Below are 22136 nucleotides of genomic sequence, written 5' to 3'. Positions count from 1 at the left end.
AACACAGAAGCACGTCCCATTCCCGCCCTCCCTCGCTTCGCATCTTACCGCGCAGACATCGCCGGGAAATGTAGTTTTACTTCTGCACACAGCTCTCTGGGCGGAGGAGGTAACCCGGCTGCAACCCAGCTCATCCCATTACTGGTACTGCGATGTTTGGGATCAGAACGCACTAGTTCTGAGCACCCCCAGTTTAAGCTTGCTCAACTACTTCGTTTTCATGAAAAATGATGCAGAAACGCGATGCATAATCATGGAATGGATCACAGGATTATTATGTGTTGTAATTTACAAGCTTATCTCAAGAAGGTGAAGATTCTAAGAAGATGGTTTCTCCTTCAGTGACCTGGTGGCCTAGAGCCAAGATAGGACCTGCGGTTCAATTTCTACAGTCAGAGGATTATGTATATAAATGCAACTATTTTTGTCAGATAGCAGACACTACTTCCTTTTCCTGAGAGGTATGAGAAACTGGCTTTAATCACATAAGCTAGTTCAAAACCCAATTGTGATCTTATCTTTCCAGAAGAGCAAGGGGTAGGGGTAAAGGGGACAGGCATTTTAGTCTCAGAGCTGCAGCTACTGCTATGGAAAATCTGGAACTCCAGACTGGTATGAGACCTAGGGATGTCCAAAAGGAACTTGCTGTCTTCTCCTAAACCTGCTTTTTTCCCTCTTGTGATTTTCTCTGTTACATCAAGATCTTCCCAGAAACCCTGGCTCAGAATTTTTGTCTCTCTTTTGGCCCCTACTTTTTTTTTTTTTTTTTTGGTGAAGAGATCAGCCCTGTGCTAACATCTGCCAATCCTCCTTTTTTTTTTTTTTTTTTTGTTGAGGAAGACTGGCCCTGGGCTAACATCCGTGCCCATCTTCCTCCACTTTATATGGGACGTGGCCACAGCATGGCTTGCCAAGCAGTGCCTCAGTGCGTGCCAGGGATCCGAACCGGTGAACCCCGGGCCGCCCCAGCGGAGTGTGTGCACTTAACCACTTGCACCACCAGGCCGGCCCCTACATTTTTTTGTTAACCAAATCATGTTGCTCTTATCTTCATACTGGTTCTCAAATATATATCTTCCAATTTATTTCCACTCTGGGTCTTATTACCTTTCACTTGGAATGATACAATAGGTTTCTAACTAGTGTTTTTCCTCAAGTTTTTCCTTCTCCAATCCATTCTATAAAAAGGTGATTGTTTTTTTTTAAGACACAGTTCTGGACATGTCACACTCCTGCTCATAAACTTTTGGTGACTCCCCACAGAGTAGAGAATGAAGTCCAGATAGTAATATGGCATTCAAACACTGCCACAGTCTGACCCCATTTATCTCTATTATAATAAATGACCAGTTATTTTCTGGATATATCATGCACTTTCCAGCTTTGGCTCACACTCTTCCTTTTATCTGGATTGACCTATTCATGAATCTTCACCCACAAAATTCCTCCAAGGCAAAGCAAATACCATCTCCTTAATTGGAAGTAATTCCTTCTGCTCTGATATTCATTTAGCAATATGTGATATTTTTATAGCATAATTTCTATTCAAATGTCATCCATCTTGAGCCCTTCTCTGACTACCCTATCCCCCCTTACCACCCACCCAATCCCTCCTTCTCTACTTTTTAAAAGACCATAGCACCACCTAAAATAGTATGTATTTATTTGCTTGTGCTTATTATTTTGCCTCCCCTCACCACTAGAAGGTAAGCTCTGTGAGGGGAGATACTTTGTCTTTTTATTGTTCATTGTTATATATCCAGCATCTAGAAGAGTGCCTGGAACATAGCACCTGCTCAGTAACTGTTGTTGAACACATGAACGTATGTCTAACATTCCTCCCTACACGTATACTGCCTCTCCTGTTAGACTGCTCTTCTTCTTCCATTCTACATCTACGTTAATGCATCATCATTCACTCAAATGTCAAAAGGTTATTCTCAACGCATCCCTCTCTTGAAATCACCCAACATCAGATTGATAATTTTTTTGTGTGTGAGAGGAAGATTATCCTTGAGCTAACATCTGTTGCCAATCCTCCTCTATTTGCTGAGGAAGATTGGCCCTGGGCTAACATCCCTGTCCATCTTCCTCTACTTTATATGTGGGACACCTGCCACAGCATGGCTTGAGAAGTGGTACGTAGGTCTGTGCCTGGGATCTGAACCTGTGAGCCCTGGACCACCGAAGCGGAGCGTGCAAACTTAACCACTACGCCACTGGGCCAGCCCAGACTGATAATTTCTTTAAAAAATCACACTGGTGGCAGAGGATCAGTTAAGAACAATGCCTGAAGATCTGGGAGGCTACAGTGATAATTCATACAAAGGAAAAGGCCTAAACAAGGGTGGCAACGATGGAACTATGAAGGGGGAAATGGGAGATATTTAAAGGTTCCAATTGACTGGCTCCAGGACAGGAAGCTAGCTGGAGTAGCTGACATTAATCAGAATGGGAAATACAAGGGAAGAACATGTTCGGAGGCTGTGAGAAAAGCAGCCTGGGGAACACTAACATGATACATTCTCCCACCCCAGAGCTTTTCTTTCCTATCAGCTTAGTCCTGTGCTGTATGACATTGATGTTCTTGCCAGTAATCTCACTTCTTTTTCCTTATCTTCCTGTTGTAACTATGTTGATAATCCCCACACTTTACATCTGCCTTCTGTGTATGCTGCTGGAGAATGTCTCACATTTATGGGAAATGGTATTAACATAAACGTATAGTCTCCAACCTTAATTAAGCCCTCAGAAGTCAAGAACACTTCTCAGGAAACATTAGCTCCTTCTCCTAATTTCCACAGTAGCTATTTTGGACACTCACCATTTGCTTCAAGCCCCTAAAGCAGCCCTCCTAGAACCTTTCTCTTCATTTCTCAAAGGCTATTAGGCACCACTGCCTCAACTTCTTGCCTTCTCACCCACTTACTTATCATCTTTGTACTTGTACTTACCTCCTTCCTCTGCTTCAGAGAAAGAGGTGGCCCCCCCTCATCATGCTCTAGTTTCTTCGATCTCTTTAGGGACTTTGACTATTCTCTTCTATCTTCAATCTCCAGTTCTCCATTAGTTTTTCTTCTCAGCACTTAGATGTACTCATCTCTCCTAGCTCGTAAAAAGTTTGTTTGGTTCTTCTTTACTAACTCCTGTGAAACAAGTTCTCAGCAGTGACTCCATTTTGTACTCTGGACTCCATCTTCTTAAAAATATGAAACTGTGCTGACCTTGCTGACTTGCCAAAAGGAGATATTTGCTGAGAAAGGACTTTCTGAAGGACTGTGCAAAAATATACTTTTTCTGGTAACAACAAGATGTCCTTGAGTAAGCCAATGCTAATTCACTCTCCATTCATAAATCTTAACAAACAACTGAGGTAATTGTTCTGGGCTCTCCATTTTGCTAATAAAAACATCTGACTTTTACTCCTCAGGGGGACACTTTTCTGGCTGCTGCGGGTACCTGTGTTCCCCGAATTGCAATTCTGAGACTCCAAATAAGTGATCTCCTTTGCTTTGCAGTTGCCTCTTTTTTCTAAGTTGACAGTCTCATCTTCCTGTACCCCATCTTTCCCTCCACAACCAAGAATCTTAAGTCTATGCTTGGTTCCTTTACTTTACCTCTCATTCACTTTGCAACTCACTAGAAATTGGATTTCAACTCCATAACTTCATTTGAAATTGCTCTATGACCTACTAATTGCTAAATTAAATTGTGCCTATCTTGTCTTTTCTCACATGATCTCTTTCTGGCATTTTATACTTTTTGTATAAAATGTACTTTTTGCCAATTTTCACCTTTTCTCCAAGTTTTACTCACTTACTGACTATGAAAACACTCAAGTCTCTCTCTCCATTCATTTTTTTTTTTTTTTTTTTGGTGAGGAAGATTGGCCCTGGGCTAACATCCATACCCAACTTCCTCTACTTTATATGTGGGACACCTGCCACAGCATGGCTTGATAAGTGGCGCGTAGGTCTGCAACTGGGATCTGAACCTGCGAACCCCAGGCTGCAGAAGTGGAGTGCTCAAACCTAACCACTAAGCCACTGTGCCAGCCCCTGTCCATTCATTCTTAACATCACGTACCGGTTTTTCTTTTTCTAGTGAAAGAACTATTACCTTCCTGGAAAAATTAATGTTTAATTAGTTCAGTTCAAATAACTGAAAAGTAAATTCTAGCTTCTCTTACTTGTGCAGGAGAAATCACAGGCTTCACAGCAATAATATATCTCAAAGTAAGAATCAATATAATTGAGGCAGCAAATAATTAAGAAGGAGTTTGGAGTTATTGAGTTCGGAGATGAAAAGTGACAAGATGAATTCTGGATTTTAGACAAGCAATCTGACAACTGAGTGGAGAGGGATTTGACAGGGGGCAAGAACTGTGCTGTTATCATAGCTCAGGTGAGAGAGAAATTAGGCTAGTCATAATGAGGATGGAGAGACATGGGTGGATTGAAGATGTTTAGGTGATAGAATTTCCAGACTTGACACACGATTGTGTGCATGGGCAGTAAGGGAGCAGGAGTCAAGGATTATTTCTAGATTTCTGGCTCTGGCAACTGAGTAGATGGATGAAGTCATTCATGGAAACTGGAAACACTGAAAAAACAGGGGGGAACTAGTGGAAGAACTATTACCTTCCTGGAAAAATTAACTTTTAATTAATTAATCAAGGTACTTTGAGTTTACCAAGTGGAGTTGTCCAGTAGGTAGCTCGATGTACTACAGCTGTAACTTAGGAGAGAAATCTAGGCTGAAAATACAGATTTGGGGGGCATCAGCCATACCTGGCAATTTAGGTCCTGGGGGTAGCTGAGATTGCACAGGGAGTATGAGAACAAGCCCTGGGAAGTAAGTCTTCCTTCCAATAAATATATATATATTTTTTGTGAGGAAGATCAGTCCTGAGCTAACATCCATGCCAATCCTCCTCTTGTTGCTGAGGAAGACTGGCCCCGGGCTAACATCTGTGCCCATCTTCCTCCACTTTATATGGGACGCCACGGCAGCATGGCCTGACAAGCGGTGCATCGGTGCACGCCCAGGATCCAAACCCAGTCCCCCAGCAGCGGAGCCTGCGCACTTAGCTGCTACGCCACAGGGCCGGCCCCCCAATAAATATTTAAACTGAGAACTATCCTTTCATGGTTTCTTCTTTAGTCCTTTCTACCTTATTCTCCCTGATTTGGAGGAAGTGGAGCTGGACACCAGCATAGAGCGTTTTGATGAGCAGGGTCAGAACAGTTGTCATAGATTTTACAGCAAATTGAGAAAGGCTTACGGAGCATGTGGTGCCAGAGGGAAGGCGCTGCTGTTGAGAGACTTGGGTGTTGTCAATAGTTGGAAAAGCAAGGTCAAGAGCCGTTGCTTCTATGTGGAGGAAAACCAATTTCTGGACAGTGGCTAAGGTCTCCGGCAGGATTTGAGGGATGGGTTCGGACCAGAACTTGTTGTCATGGAGATGGGACGGCTACAAAGTGACGAGTGAGATTATTCAGAAGAGATACTAACAGTCAAAGTACTGAAAAAAGAGAGAGATGCTGAAAACCTTAGTTACTTGAAAAAACACAGATAGGTAGGTTAAAACAAACCATACACCCAACAGCGAAATGGGACGGCTGAGGTTAGGGCCGCGTTGCCTTCGTGTCCCTTTATACACAAAAGGGAACTAGACCCTCCTCGCCGGAAGCAGAACCTCTGCCCTCTGGTGTATTACACATTCCTCCGCGCCGGAAGAGTGCGTCTTGCCTCATCGCCGCCCGCTTCCCCCACCCCTACCTCTTCTATAGGAGAGATCGTGGGACCTCTAGGGTGTGCCGCTTGAAGTCGTCCGACCGTTCGGAACTGTAGCGGACAAGGAGACCAGGAACGACACTGGGTTGCCAGGAAAGGCACGAAGAAGAAAGGTCGTACAACAAGGCGTCGCGTTGCTGCGGAGGGATTCTGTTTTTTGGGGTGCGGAGGGATTTGACAGTACGTTAACTTCCGGAAAAGTCCTGGCCCTGAGAGGAAAAGCCCCGAAGGAAACAATAACAAACGAGAGGAGGAAGCGATTCTGGGGTTACCGTGTTGAGCAGGTCTTGTTCGAGAAGATGAGCTTCGGCCCCTGTCAGGGGACGTGAAAGGGGTCGGTGGGCTTCAGCCAGCCTTTCTCCATCTGTCCCCGCACGGGGTCCCTTGGGTGTTGCCATGGCGGGCGTGGGGCCAGGGGGCTACGCGGCGGAGTTCGTGCCCCCCCCGGAGTGCCCAGTCTTTGAGCCCAGCTGGGAGGAGTTCACAGACCCACTCAGCTTCATCGGCCGCATCCGGCCTCTGGCGGAGAAGACCGGCATCTGCAAAATCCGACCGCCCAAGGTACCGTACGAGTCTGAGGAGAGAGGGGGAGAAGAGAGCGTGGGGAAGTCGATATGCTAGGTTTAGCTTTATTTTTCCGGTTCTCCTGTCCTTTCATCTTTACTCTCCCTCATTTCTAACAAGTAAGCTAAGTTTCTGGATATTTTTGCTTTGGTTTCTCTTGCAGTCTTAGGTAGGCACGTCTGAGCGCGAGAGAGCGGAGTCCCCGGGGCCTTTCCGCCTAGAACTTGGGAACAGATACTTCGGGTTGTGGGCAAGGGTAACAGAAGGCTTTAGGCCGATAAGGTGTTTGAAGTATTGTGCCATGACGTACAGTCAGATACAGTCCCCATTAAGGTGCGATAGGAAAAACTGCCCTTCCGTCGGCTATTTTTTTATCGAAGTCTTATCGATGCTTAATTTAGTAAATATTTGCAGGCCTCATCTTGGGGCTAAGGTTTCTTAAACGGTAATCTGAGCCCCAGTTCACCAAACAAGAACCCCACACTGATTACTGCTGCAGTGGAAAGGTCTTCCCGGGGGAAGAGAAGGAGCAGCATTTATTTTTAAAATTTAGAGGTTTAGGACAAAATTGTCAATAAAAGTGGAAGAAAACTTTGGCATCTTTTGATGTAAGGAACCATGGATCAAAGATTTACGAATCGCAGTGATTGCAAATAACTGGGTTTGCCTATAGGTTAGTTATAGTTCTCAATCGTTAGGATACCCCTTGTTTGCGGAAATTAGTGTCCCAAGAGGTTGGGTGATTTGCTCAAGGTCAGAAGATTTTTTTCTTGACCCATTAGACCAGTGCTTTCCAGATGATGTTCCTGGTCCACCTGCACCAGAGTTAGCCCTATGCTTGCTAAAATGCAGATTCCTAGGCCTCATTGCGAGACTAGAATCAGTTTCTGGATGTGGAAGTTCTAGAATCTACTTTTCTAGCAAGTACTCTTAGATGACTCCTAATGCACATTAAAGTTTGTGAACCATTGCCCTAGTGCTTCGTAAAGGGACCCCTTGCTTTATGTTTTGTCTTCCGTTAACAAAAATAAAACATTAAGTGCTGTTTTACCCATGTCGCATTTTAAAAAACGTCTGCTCTTACCACAGTGAATAAAAAGAGCTTAGATGGGAGGGAGGAGGAGGAGCTAGTTTAGCACCTACAGATTATTTCGTTTAATATTCTTTTAAGCCCTAGTAGGTAAATAAGGTCTCATTTTACAGATAAGGCAAGTTGGAATAAGTTAAATAACTTATCAAATGTGTGATCTTGGGCGAGTGGCAAAGTAGATTTTGAATCTAGATCAATCTGCTTGATTCTAAAACCTAGACATGCTGCTCCCATTATGCTTAATGAATTTAAGATTATAGATTATCAATTGCAAGCAAAGGATTAACAGATAATTGCTATGATGAATGATGATATATGGATTGCCATCCTCCAGAAGCTTTACTTAACTCTTTTTTAATCAAAATTACCTAATATTGACAAAACCTTAAGCACTGAAGTTTTTCCTAAACCATATTTTCATCTACTTGATTGTGTTTAGGAGAAATTCTAGCAAAGGTTCCTTTTGGTAAAAAATTATAACTTTTTTATTACTTAAAAGGTTGAAATAATGTACCTTCTCTTTGTATGTCATATTATTTTTGAAAATAAATCTTGTTTACAAGCAGAATTTAATTTCAATATTGGTGGATTTCTTTAGTTTCCAAGGTAAGATAAGTTTTTTTTTTTTTTCCTACTTCTCATGTTTTTAAATAGATTTACTATTATTTAGGCCAAATCAAGCTATGTTCTCTGAACCCTACTTGAAATGTGCTGTCTCATTTAAGTTATACCACATCTCCAATCTGGAAATTGTCCTTGTTCTGTGGGTTTGCTTACTTTTTTTAATATTTGGGTACCCAGAAGCTAGGCTTTGAACATAACATTTATATAACATAGACTGTAAAGTGCTGTGTCGCATTACACACAAATGGAAAACATATTATTCCATTATATAAGTACTTTTTAAAAATTATTTTAATTTTACCATTTTTTGTTTCTTTCAAATTCTGTTTTTTTAATTTGGTAAACTTGGATGTTTGTTAGACACTGTATTGAGATACATGAGCTCATTACATTCCACTTGAATAATTGGGGAAAGCATAATTGTGGGATGTAAGTAAAGGGACTGGTGAGAGTTGAGGATTATAGATAAGGTAATTTTAGTATTACTTAGAATATTAGAGATAAGTAATTAGAGATAAATAATATTAAAATTATTCACCTAAAAAATACGAGTCTTTTTGTCTCTACAATAAAGAAGACTTATGAACTGATCTGTTGTCATCATGATTTGTGGCAACTGACATTTTACATTAAAGGAATGAAGAATGCATCCCTTGCTTATACCAATATGTTTTTTAAAAAAATTCTTTCTGTTTAGGATTGGCAACCTCCATTTGCATGTGAAGTAAAAAGCTTTCGTTTCACTCCCAGAGTCCAGCGCCTGAATGAGCTTGAGGTGAGTGTTCACCATTTCTGCTTCCTGATTCATTCTTTACGTCAGGGATCCAGATAGAGAACTTTGAGAAGCTTATGTACCAGGACTCAGAGTTAATGTTAATTGGGATTGAATGGAAGGAAGTTTCTGATTTTTAAAAAAAAATTGTTTAAAGTAGTTATTACAGTTTTTCCACTTAACTAGGATTTTGAGAAACTGTGTCTAGCCATGTTTTTCGTAATGGAAATATCCAGTGCTTAGCTTTAGAGACCTGGAATTCTCAAGTTCTACTTTCTTCAGTGCTTATTATTCTACTAAAATTGTTTATGTTGGAAGATTCTGTCTGCTGTCTCCTGTGGTCTTTGGAAAATAGTTTTTAAAATTCTATCAAAAAACCTAGTTGTCAAAGTTTTTTTTTTTTTTTAGCTTTAACACAACTTTTCCAGGACTGTTAATCTGATTTATTAAGATTTCCCATTAAATATTACTAATTGCTCTTAATTTTTCTAAATTGAAGTTTGTTTAAATATTGTTCTTCCTATTTGCCAGATTTTCAGAAGATTGTTCAGTGCAGTAGAAAACAGTTTCAGAGTACAAAAGAGAAATCTTAGATAGCTGAGGGGTTTTTTGTTTTTTTTTGATGCTCTTAACACATTTATTTTCTGAGATTTTGTTACATATTTTTTTCTTTTAGTCTGTTGTCATTAGATACTTGATGAAGGATGTTAATATCAGTGAGGTAGAGAGCTGGTGTACTTGAAGTATGCATATTATCTACAGATGAAATGACAGACTTAGGATGCTTAGAAACAGAATAATCCAATTTACTAAATTTTCTGGATAGCCTAAACTTAAGCCAACTTTTACAAAAAAAATTGCTTTGGTTGATAATAAGAGAAGTTTTCACATATATAAGAGTAACATTTGCCGTAATGAATAAAGTTTATTAGAAGTATTTTGCCTCTGTATTATTGGCTTATTTTACAGGGTTGGACTGAGCAATAATGAGAAAGTCTTTAAATTTTTTTAGAGAAATGAGTACCTTTTTTAGCTAAAACTCATTTATTTTCAACCATAACTTAGTTCCTATTTCTTATTTCTATATTTTAATAATCTTAGGCAATGACTAGAGTGAGACTAGACTTCTTGGATCAACTAGCAAAATTTTGGGAACTTCAGGGATCTACTTTGAAGATCCCTGTGGTGGAGAGAAAAATCCTGGATCTGTATGCTTTGAGCAAGGTGAGGCTTGTACTTGGTTTAGAAATTGGAGTAAAGACTAGTGGATTTATGAAAGTAGGAATTTCAGATAAACTTGATGGAAAACATTGCTTCCTTTGTAGGATTTGTTTGACAATGAAATGCAAGCATGAATAAATGGAAATGACAGATCTCAAAGTTATCTTTACAATGTATTTTATAATTTGTTATGAGATTAATATTTAATGACTCTGATACACAATATGCAAAAGAAATGACACAATTTATCGTGTGTTGAGTGTATGATATCCTATGTTGAGCTTGTCATCCTTTTTTCTACTTCTTAATTGAAAATTTGTTATATTAAAGAGATTGGTGTTACTCAGGATTCTCATGTGTGGTACATATCAGTTGTATTCATATCTGTAAGTAGTGTTAATGGTTAACTGAGGCCAGCATTATCCAGTAGAATGAATAATGGCCCGAAAACTTAAGAGTGAAGAGTTTAGGGGCCGGGTCCGTGGCTTAGCGGTTAAGTGCATGCGCTTCGCTGCCGGCGGCCCGGGTTCGGATCCCGGGTGCGCACCGACGCACTGCTTCTCCGGCCATGCTGAGGCCGCGTCCCACATACAGCAACTAGAAGGATGTGTAACTATAACATACAACTATCTACTGGGGCTTTGGGAGGAAAAAATAAATAAATACATTAAAAAAAAAAAAAAAAAAAAACAGAGTGAAGAGTTTAGACTACTTTTTGCCTAAACTTACATGGCTTGCACATTCCCTAATGTGAAAAAAACTAACTGATCTGCAACACGGTTTATAGTAATTACCTTGAAAACATGTTTTGTTAATACAATAATAAAAATCTATGATTGCTCTGACTTATGAGTGAAGACAGCTTTGGTTATGTGAGGAATTTTGCAGAACAACTTATTTTTGTGGGCTTTAATATCCTATGATTGATACACTATTTTGAAATAGAAATTTATTCTCATTTAAATTGTGGAGTTAATTTTGGAAGATTTCACTTTCAAGGGAAAAAAGTGGGAATAATCATATTTAAATTATTTTTTATGATACATTTAAAAATTAATGTCAGATCAGGATTCTCTAAAAATTTTATTCTATACTAAAAATTCCAGAAAGTGTAGTCTTAGGATAAAATACAGCTCTAGGCTTGTTTATCAGTCAGGTAATGATGTCAGTAATTAAGCACTGTGCTGAGAATTATCTAGTGCAGTTGTATGAAAACCTGTGATACCAAAGGGCAAGTTATAGTGCATTTGAGGGGTGAGTTTGTCTTGTTGGGAACCATTAGGATAAAAAATTTGTTTCAAAAATACTCTTTTTTGGCATTTTTATTCAGTGAAAACTTATCCACTAACTTTTACTATGTGATGCTGTTTAAGTTTTTGAATACGTTTGGTTTGATTTATGTAGCTTAAATAAAATATAAGAATATTTTCAAAAATTATTTAATTGTTAATAACAGTAGTTGTGGTAATCTTCAGCCAAAACTCATTCCACATACATCCATTTTATTTTTATAAATACCCTAGGGAATTTGCTAAAATAAATATTTTATATAAGCAAATAATCTATTAAGTTGAAACTGTTCTTGTATCAGTAATTTTCCAATTACAAGGTAAATATTAGGTTTACTCCGATGGTAAATTACATTGCATTCTTGGTTTTACAGAGTTGTAGGATTTCAAAATTAGGAAGCGGCTTTAGAGGTAACCTAATTTGAATACCTAGTTCACACTTCTGTGTAACATTTGTCATCTGGGCTATTTAACTCCGTTTTGAGAAACCCAATTCCTTTTTGTGCAAAGGGGGAATACTACTAATGAAGTATATCTTGTTTAGATACTTAGAGTATGTATTGCAAATGTGTTGTGATTAAAGTTTAAGTTTGGGGCCGGCCCGGTAGCGGAGCGGTTAAGTGCGCGCGCTCCGCTTTGGCGACCGGAGGGTTCGCAGGTTCGGGTCTCGGGCGCGCACCGATGCACCACTTGTCGAGCCGAGCTGTGGCAGCGTCCCATATAAAATAGAGGAAGATGGGCACGGATGTTAGCCCAGGGCCAGTCTTCCTCAGCAAAAAGAGGAGGATTGGCATGGATGTTACCTCAGGGTTGATCTTCCTTACAAAAATAAATAAATAAATAAAAATAAAGTTTGTTTGATTGCCTTGGGGTTATTGGAGTCTTCAAGTGCCCATGATCATCTCTTTCCCCTAACCTTTGAGAATGCTTATAAAACTGAGATTTAAAGCTAAAAGGCAGGCACATTTTGATTTGTAGTTATTTTGTTTCTTAAATGTCATAGTGAGATTGCTGCTTCTCACCACAGAAACTTTTTTTCTTTACATTGAGGTGTAACTTAGAGTGCAATGCTCAAATCTTAAATGTAACAGTTGGAGAAATCTTTGTGTATACACTCATGTAACCACCACCCAGATCAAGATACAGAATGTTTACAGTACTCTAGTGGGCTCTTCCATCTCCCTCCCAGTCAGTACTTCTCCCCAAAGGTAACTACTATTCTGATCTCTATAATTGGGTGAATATTTCATTAGCATGACATTTTACTTTCTAGCAAGAGGCTCAGGCTGAAAACTGTGGAAAATATTGAGAGTTACTTTTTAGGTTGTTAGGTATGCCCTTTATTTTTAAAAAAAAAAGATTATTTTTGGCTGACAGCTGATGAGCATCTCTTGGGTTTGTGTTATAGACATGATTTTGAAATACTTTTGTTCCGATACTTTTTAATGGGAAGCAAATTTTCAGTCTTCTGAGTCATTAAACTGTCACTGTGATGGTTTCCTGTTTTGATTAAATCACTTTGTCTTTCTCCCTGGTTGTTGTCGTCATTTTTTTTTTGGTGAGGAAGATTAGCCCTGAGCTAACATCTGTTGCCAGTCCTCCTCTTTTTGCTGAGGGAGATTGGTATTGAGCTAACATCTGTGCCTATCTTCCTCTCTTTTATGTGGGATGCCTGCCACAGCATGGCTTGATAAGCAGTGCATAGGTCCGCGCCCAGTATCTGAACCCAAGAACCCTGGGCTGCTGAAGCGGAGCACTCGAAGTTAACCACTACGCCACAGGGCTGGTCCCCCTGGGTATTTTTGTTTGTTTGTTTGTGAGGAGATCAGCCCTGTGCTAACATCTGCCAATCCTCCTCTTTTTTTTTTTTTTTTTGCTGAGGAAGACTGGCCCTAGGCTAACATCCGTGCCCATCTTCCTCCACTTTATATGGGATGCCGCCACAGCGTGGCTTGCCAAGCAGTGCGTTGGTGTGCGCCTGGGATCCGAACCGGCGAACCCTGGGCTGCCGCAGTGGAGCGCATGCACTTAACTGCTTGCGCCACTGGGCCGGCCCCCCCACCCGGGTATTTTTTGATACGAAAAAGTATTAGTTAGAATGTCTGTAATTTAATGGAGTTTTACGCTAACCATTACTGTTTATAATCAGTGCAGCAAGGAGCATTCATTCTAGTCCTTTAAAAAAATTTTTTTTTGTCAAAGTAATACACTTTTTTAAAGTAGGGCTTAAAGTGAAAACCAACATTCTTCCTTCTCCACCTCTCCCCTCCCATTCCCACTCTTCAGAGCTAATCATTTTGAATTCTTTTACCTGTTTCTGATTTTTATCTCCATATTTCCAAATAATATGCTCATTATGCTATTTCTTCATATTTCAGTTTTAAATGTTGTATGCTGATTTTCTACTGTTGGAGATGGGGAATGGGTATAAGAAATCTAAATCCTTACGTACTTCAGGTGGCCCATCTCTTTCTAGTGTAGTTCGATCAATTTTTTTAAAATTAATTAATTTATTTTTATGAGGAAGATCAGCCCTGAGCTAACATCCATGCTAATCCTCCTCTTTTTGCTGAGGAAGACCGGCTCTGAGCTAACGTCTATTGCCAATCCTCCTCCTTTTTTTTTTTCTCCCCAAAGCCCCAGTAGATAGTTGTATGTCATGGTTGCACATCCTTCTAGTTGCTGTATGTGGGACGCGGCCTCAGCATGGCCGGAGAAGCGGTGTGTCGGTGCACGCCTGGGATCTGAATCCGGGCTGCCAGTAGTGGAGCGCGCGCGCACTTAACTGCTAAGCCACGGGGCTGGCCCTCAATTTTTTATTTTTATTTATTTATTTATTTTTGTGAGGAAGATCGATCCTGAGCTAACATCCGTTGCCAATCCTCCTCTTTTTGCTGAGGAAGACCGGCCCTGGGCTAACATCCATGCCCATCTCCCTCCACTTTATGTGGGACGCTGCCACAGCATGGCTTGACAAGTGGTGTGTCAGTGCACGCTCGGCATTGGAACTGGCGAACCCCGTGCTGCCGCAGTGGAGCACGAGCACTTAACTGCTTGCGCCACTGGGCTGGCCCCCCTCAATTTTTTATTAATCAAAAATTATTACTGTGACTGTGTAAATACAAATATTATTTGTACCTGAGCCTTGTAGTGTGCTATGATTATATTTCCTTGTACCAACTTTTGTTTTCCTTGGAGTTAATAATCCCCTCCCTTTTTTTTATTTTGTAAGTTTTCTTTGTAACTGTCAAAAATTTATTTTCAGATTTTCCAGCAGACGTATAAGTCTCTCAGTTACACTTTTACCCATCAGATAATCTATCCGTTTCATTTTCTTCTTGCAGCCATTCCTCTGGAGTTCTCTTTCCTGCTCCTGTCCAGACTGGTTGCTTTCTGAGGTCAGCTGTTAGCCTGGAACTTCCTTTCACTATTATCATTCTGGGAATTCCCTTTGCCTCTCTTTTTGTTTCAAGTCTTCCTATTACTTGGTTTATTCCTATTTTGGTAAAACATTTCTTCTCCTAGTTTCAGGAGCAAGAAGGTAAATGGGATATAAATTTTTTGCTGATATAAAAATGTTCTACTCTTTTTTTAAATAATTTTATTTATTTATTTTTCCCCCAAAGCCCCCGTAGATAGTTGTATGTCATAGTTGCACATCCTTCTAGTTGCTGTATGTGGGACGCGGCCTCAGCATGGCTGGAGAAGCAGTGCGTCAGTGCGCGCCCAGGATCCGAACCCGGGCTGCCAGTAGCAGAGCGCGCGCACTTAACCGCTAAGCCACGGGCCGGCCCAAAAATGTTCTACTCTTTAACTTTATTGGTAGTTTGGTGGGGTTTAGAAGTCTAAATTGTAAATCATTTTACTTCAGTATTTTTAAAGCATTACTCCATAATCTTCTAGCTTCCAGTGTTGCTGTTGATGCTATATTAATTCTTCTTCCTTTTTATGTGACTTTTTTTTTTCTAGAAGACATAGGATCTAATCTTTATTTCAAGTGCTTTGAGATTTCACAGTGATATGTATTGGTGTGTGTTTATTTTCTTTCAGTATTTTTACTGCACTTGATAATCTTTCTAATCTGAACTCACGTCTTTGAGTTCTTGTAACTTTTCTTGTATAGGCATACCTTGTTTTATTGTGCTTCGCAGATATTGCATTTTTTACAAGACCTTCCACCAGCAAGAAGGATTATGACTCACTTAAGGCTCAGATGATGGTTAGCATTTTTTAGCAATAAAGTATTTTTAGATTAGGGTATATACATTTTTTTTTAGACATAACGCTATTGCACGCTTAATAGACTACAGTATAGTGTAAACATAACTTTTATATACCCTGGGAAACCAAAAAATTTGTGTGACTCGCTTTATTGCGATATTAGCTTTATTGCAGTATTAGCTTTATTGAAGTGGTCTGGAACTGAACCTGCAATATCTCTGAGTTATGCCTTTATTAATTCCTTGAAATTTCCTCCACTTATCTTTTCTCTCTTTTTGAACTCTTAGTAGTTGGATGTTAGACTAATAGCCAGATGTTAGACTCTTAGGCTGATTAGACTATTAGAATGATCCTCTAGTTTACTTATCTGTTTCTTTCTTAGGTTAGAGTCTCTTCTTTTCACTCTCCTTAGAGTAAATCTGCAGTCTGCTAGAGTTAGAGAGGGATAGTTGCCTGGCTCTGCTGACTGAAGGAGGTTTAATTGCTTTTATACAGGTTTTCAGCCAATCCTGTTCTCTGTTCATTGCCATCCCTAATTTTAAAGGGATTAAAAAAAATTTTAATGTTTACTGCTGCTTCCATTCCTTAAGCCTTTCCAGGTTCTATGTTGCAGAAGTTTCCTTTTGGCTTTTTTCTGTTGCAGGTGCTTGTTTTTTTGTTTGTTTGCTAGATTATCACTTGGATATCTCCTGTCTCTTGGTTTATTTGTCCTGTTGGGAGTATCTGTTTTTGTTACTTTTCTGTCCCTTTAGTGGAGTTTTGAGAGTGACCTTTTTTTTTTTTTAATAATTTTATTTATTTATTTATTTTTCCCCCCAAAGCCCCAGTAGATAGTTGTATGTCATAGCTGCACATCCTTCTAGTTGCTGTGTGTGGGACGTGGCCTCAGCATGGCTGGAGAAGCGGTGCGTCAGTGAGCACCCGGGATCCGAACCCCGGGCCGCCAGCAGCGTAGCACGTGCACCCAACCGCTAAGCCACGGGGCCGGCCCCGAGAGTGACCTTTTAAGTAGAAGACCACTACTACTTTATGTGTTAAAATTGTCTCTCGCTAGCCAGACTTAGTTTTTCATTGGATTGAAATTTTGGCCTTGATTGATCTTACTCTTTGGTCAGGTTTTATTAAGGGCTTGTCTTCATTTTGTTCGATTTAAGTACATCCCAGGTATCTTTTTGTAGGGCATGGTTCATAAGTGATATTTTTCTAGTGACAATGGTGTCATATATTGCATGGCAAATGTTTGGATTAAATGGCTTATATTTTGAAATTATGCATGATAATCCTTGAATCTGTCAGATGAAGAAAAACAAGTGTAAGGTTTGTGTGTTTTTATAGTATTAGGTCCAGTTAGATTGTTAAGAGTATTGTACACATGAAACCAAAGTCATGGTTTTGATTTCTTTGTGAGATAGTTTTGTCTTATTTATTTGCCATACCCTTACTATGCTGGCTGTCATTTTCACAGTCGCATGCCAGCAGTCATCAGAACTGGGTGGGAAGGTGTGACTGGATCTGTGCAGATACATTAATAATAATGAAAATTTAGCTTAAAGTGCTTTGAATACAAAGCAGATTATTATTGGGGCCGGCCTGGTGGTGTAGTGGTTAAGTGCGCGTGCTCCGCTGCGGCGGCCCAGGGTTTGGATCCTGGGCACGCGCTGATGGACCACTTGTCAAGCCATGCTGTGGCGGCGTCCCATATAAAGTAGAGGAATATGGGCATGGATGTTAGCCCAGGGCCAGTCTTCCTCAGCAAAAAAAAAGAGGGGGATTGGCAACAGATGTGAGCTCAGGGCTGATCTTCCTCACACACACACACACAAAAGCAGATTATTATGTAATAGTCATAATTGTAGTGGATAATAAAGATTACTGAGAGGGCTTCTATTTCCTTTCTGACTTCCTTTTCTATTATCCCTGATTGCTTCAGCCACATTGGCTTCCTTATTGTTCCTCAAACACTCTAGGCATGCTTCTAACTTAGGGCCTTTGCTCTGGCTATTCCCTGTACATCTGCTTGGGTAACTGCTTCACGTCCTTCATGTCTACTCAGATTTCACCTTTATAAGGAGGCTTTTTGTGACTGTTTAATACTTTGGTTTACCCTCATTCTGCTACTTGTGAGGCCTTTTAACTGCTCTTTTTAATTTCTTCCACAGGATTTATTCAAAATTTACATATTATGTTTATTGTCTGTCTTCTCCCACTGGAATGAGGCTCCATGAGGGCAAGGATCTTGGTTTTATTCACAGATGTATCTCAAGCACCTAGAACAGTAGCGGCCAGTATAGAAGCACTGGAAAGATGAATGAAGGGTGTTCTAATTCATCCATTTGCTTCCAGACAGCCATCTATCTAAACCACTCACTCTCATTATATCTTCTATACTACAAAATTTGAAAAGTAAATTTTTTTTTCTTTGTAATTTTTCCCTGGTTAGTTCTTATTAACAGAGGGAGCTTCTCTGAGGGTGTGATAAGAGAAAGTGAAGAATTAGAGGTATGTTTAACTCTTGTGCACATGAGCTTGTGTGTTTCTACCAAGTTTTCAGATATTTCACTAGAGGGAAATTTCCCTTTGGCTATAGGTTCATCTTTGTCCATAAGAGCATCCTAGAGCACAAGAGTTGAAAACATTTCCTTCACTTATATATAGCACATACCACCGGCCCCCCCCGCCCACTTGCCCACACATGTAGACATTTATAGTACAGCTAACACTGATATTGTGCTCACTTTGTCCTGGTGCTTTTCATGTTTTATTTCATTTGTCCTCACAGCAGCCTCATAATGAGGTGTAGGTACTGTTATTATTACTATTTTAATAATGGTGAGGAATCTGAGATGCAAATTATGTAACTTACTCAAGGTCATACAGCTCTTAAGTAGCAGAGCTGGGATTTGAGCTCTGGTACTCTGGCTCCAGAATCCATGCTCTTAGCCTTTATAAAGAATATTGTGGTAAAATATACATAATGTAAAATTTACTATTTTTTTAATAATTTTATTTATTTATTTTTCCCCCCAAAGCCCCAGTAGATAGTTGCATGTCATAGCTGCACATCCTTCCAGTCGCTGTATGTGGGATGCGGCCCCAGCATGGCCAGAGAAGCGGTGCGTCAGTGTGCCCCCGGGATCTGAACCCCGGGCCGCCAGCAGCGGAGCACACGCACTTAACCGCCAAGCCATGGGGCCGGCCCAAAAATTTACTATTTTTAAGGGTACAGTTTAATGGCATTAAGTACATTCAACATGTTGTACAACCATCACTGCTGTCCATTTCCAGAACTTCCACTCTCTCTCTAACCCCTGGTAACACTTCTATTGTACTTTCTTTCTCTACGAATTTGCTTATTCTAGGTATCTCATATAAGTGGAATCATACAATGTTTATCCTTTTATGTTTGGCTTATTTCACTTAGTGTAATGTTTTCAAGGTTAATCCATGTTGCAACATGTATCAGATTTTCATTCCCTTTTTTTTGTGTGTGAGGAAGATCAGCCCTGAGCTAATATCCAATGCCAATCCTCCTTTTTTTGCTGAGGAAGATTGGCCCTGGGCTAACATCCGTGCCTGTCTTCCTCTACTTTATATGGGACACCGCCACAGCATGGCTTGACAAGCGGTGTGTCAGTGCGCACGCTGGATCCGAACCAGCAAACCCTGGGCCGCTGAAGCAGAGCACACACACTTAATTGCTGCGCCACTGGGCCGGCCCCAGATTTTCATTCCTTTTTAAGGCTGAATAATATTCTGTTGTATGTGTATACCACAGTTTGTTTATCCATTCACCTCTTGATGGACGTTTGGGTTGTTTTCACCTTTTGGCTATTGTGAATAATGCTGCTGTAACAACTGGTATGCAAGTATCCCTGCTGTCAGTTCTTTTGGGTAGATACCTAGGGGTAGGATTGCTGGATCATATGGTAATGTTTAATTTTTCTCTTAACTTTTTTTAAAATTTTATTTATTTTATTTTTTTCCCCCAAAGCCCCAGTAGATAGTTGTATGTCATAGCTGCACATCCTTCTAGTTGCTGTATGTGGGACGCGGCCTCAGCATGGCCCGAGAAGCGGTGCGTCGGTGCACGCCCAGGATCCGAACCCGGGCCGCCAGCAGTGGAGCGAGCGCGCTTAACCACTAAGCCACGGGGCCGGCCCGTCTCTTAACTTTTTTGATATAGTAAAATACAGTAGTATATACTCAAAGAAGAAAATTTTCTTGAGTTCAAATAACTATGTCACAGTCCTTTATGCTATTGTCAGTGAAACTGAAAACTGCCTATGTTATAAAATGTGAGAGATGTATAGTATTAGCTTCTGGAAAATAGGGGCCCTTATACATGTATATTCTCTACAGTGCCTGGTTTGTTGTAGGCGTTCAGCCAAATTGGCCTGTTTTTCTCATTGCTTCCTACCTTAATATATTCTGTGCTACATTCTAGTAAATCTACTGTAATCTGATCTTTCCTCGTCATTCCTTCATAATATTCCATATAAAACTTTTCTCCTTTTGAAAAATTATAGCCTCTTTTTCAAAATATCCTGTGAATCCATTGTTTGCTTGATGTTTTTGTTAAATTTTGTAGGTTATTTGGTACATTTTCTAATTTCAAGATTTATGTTTATTTTGTACTCCATACCTTATATTTATTCTTATGTCTATTTTTGGTCTGTTTTTAACTCTTTTTTTACATTTTGAGTTCCTTGTGGATATTGAGTACATATATGTGTTTAGTTTTCTCCAGGTGCATACTGTACAAAGTGTAAATCCATTAAATGTTTTTGAATGCCTGGTTCGTTGAAGGTAGGTGTAAAAGCATTAATTAAATAATAGAATTGAAAACTTCCAAAAATCATTGTCTCTATTCCATACTTTATTTTTTTTTTATTTTTTGTTTGTTTGTTTATTTTTCCCTCAAAGCCTCAGTAGATAGTTGTAGGTCATAGCTGTACATCCTTCTAGTTGCTGTATGTGGGACGCGGCCTCAGCACGGCCGGAGAAGCAGTGCGTCGGTGCGCGCCCGGGATCCCAACCTGAGCCGCCAGTAGTGGAGCACATGCACTCAACCGCTAAGCCACGGGGCCGGCCCAATTCCATACTTTAAATGTTGACAAGTTTCAGTTTTGTCAGATATTTGTTGAAAGGAATTTTGAAATCTAGGCCCAGAATAATATTTGTATTTAACAGACAAGGTGTAGAGTCAGAATACATCAATCTACCTTCTTTCCCTAAATAATTTTTACTTTTTTTTTCAGATTGTTGCCAGCAAAGGAGGTTTTGAAATGGTCACCAAAGAGAAGAAATGGTCTAAAGTGGGTAGCCGCTTGGGATATCTGCCAGGAAAAGGAACTGGGTCTCTTTTGAAGTCACACTATGAAAGAATTCTCTACCCATATGAGCTTTTCCAGTCTGGTGTCAGCCTTATGGTGAGCTGCATCATTTGTCTTAGGAGTGGATAAATCCAGTCTGCCAAGTATAAACTTTAGCCTGTGTTCACCATAACAAGTTAGCAGTTGGCTATCCATAGCAAGTTGAAAAAGATTTCTCCAGGTACCAGAATTTGGGAGAGCAAGGTGTTTAAAAATCACAGCTATTTTTGGTGGTTTACAAGATAAAAGCTAATGGAAATGAAGGATGTTTTCTTATTTATTTAAAATGAATCCTCATGACTTAAGCTTTTTGAAAAATTCCTCCTCTTGGTTTCCTGTATTTTTTTAACAGCTTTATTGAGGTATAATTTACATACCATAGAATTCACCCATTGTAGGTACACAGTCAATAAGCTTTAATAAATTATGCATTTATGCAACAATCACCGTAATCCAGTTTTAGAACACTTCCATCAGCCCAGAAAGTTCCTTTGTATTCATTTGTAGTTGGTTCCTGCTCCTACCTCCAAACCCAGACAACTCTTGATCTGCTTTCTGGCTCTATAGTTTTGCCTTTTGTAGAAATTTCACATAGATAGACTCATACAATGTGATTTTGTGTTTAGCTTCTTTCACTTAGCCTAATGTTTTCAAGGTTCATCCATGTTTTAGCATGTATTAGTACTTTATTCCTTTTTATGGCTGAATAATATTCCATTGTATGGCTATACCACATTTGTTTATCCATTTACCAGTTGATAGACAGTTGGATTGTTTCCAGTTTATGGGTATTATGAATAATGCTATGAATATTCATGTACAAGTCTCTGTGTGGACATATGTTTTCATTTGTCTTGGGTAGATACCTAGGAGTGGAATAGCTGGGTTATATGGTAAGTTTATGTTTAACTTTCTAAGAAACTGCCAAACTGTTTTCCAAAGTGGCCGAACCATTTTACATTCCCACCAGTAATGTAGAGGCTTCCAGTTTCTCCACGTCTTTGCCAACACTTGGTATTGTCAGTTTTTTTGTTTATAGCCATTCTGGTGGGTGTGTAGTGGTATCTCATTGTGGTTTTAATTTTCATTTCCCGAATGACTAATGGTGTTGTGCATCTTTTCATGTGCATATTAGCTGTTTGTATATTTTCCTTGATGAAGTGTCCGTTCAGATCTTTTTTTTTTAT

General features: G+C 39.8%; 2 protein-coding genes across 6 annotated transcripts in view; one reads left to right on the top strand and one right to left on the bottom strand.

The window, feature by feature from the left end:
* The window catches only part of CCDC77 (coiled-coil domain containing 77), a 42225-nt gene extending 36355 nt beyond the window's left edge, over positions 1–5870 (bottom strand). The window contains exon 1 of one of the 4 annotated variants that reach the window (XM_087442924.1): positions 5782–5870. Coding sequence is in view for 2 of the 4 variants with exons in the window: in XM_087442928.1 (XP_087299054.1) it covers positions 5285–5291 (7 nt within the window). In the remaining 2 variants the exon portion in view is untranslated. Of the gene's footprint in view, positions 1–5284; positions 5599–5781 lie in introns of those variants that run through there. The other 3 variants (XM_087442923.1, XM_087442928.1, XM_087442926.1) reach the window with 3 other exon arrangements.
* A 77-nt stretch (positions 5871–5947) lies between these two features.
* KDM5A (lysine demethylase 5A) overlaps positions 5948–22136 on the top strand; it is a 92885-nt gene continuing 76696 nt past the window's right edge. For both annotated transcript variants that reach the window (XM_004438772.3, XM_087442921.1), the window contains exons 1-4: positions 5948–6357; positions 8772–8849; positions 9948–10070; positions 20836–21006. In XM_004438772.3, coding sequence (XP_004438829.1) covers positions 6193–6357; positions 8772–8849; positions 9948–10070; positions 20836–21006 — 537 coding nt within the window. In that variant the 5' untranslated portion in view covers positions 5948–6192. The remainder of the gene's footprint in view (positions 6358–8771; positions 8850–9947; positions 10071–20835; positions 21007–22136) is intronic.

The sequence above is a fragment of the Ceratotherium simum genome, chromosome 17 (genome assembly GCF_057802395.1).
Source record: "Ceratotherium simum simum isolate JZ-2026a chromosome 17, ASM5780239v1, whole genome shotgun sequence".
Classification (NCBI taxonomy): domain Eukaryota; kingdom Metazoa; phylum Chordata; class Mammalia; order Perissodactyla; family Rhinocerotidae; genus Ceratotherium; species Ceratotherium simum.
Note: the sequence above shows the minus strand (reverse complement) of the source record. Positions and strands in the feature narration are given on the sequence as shown.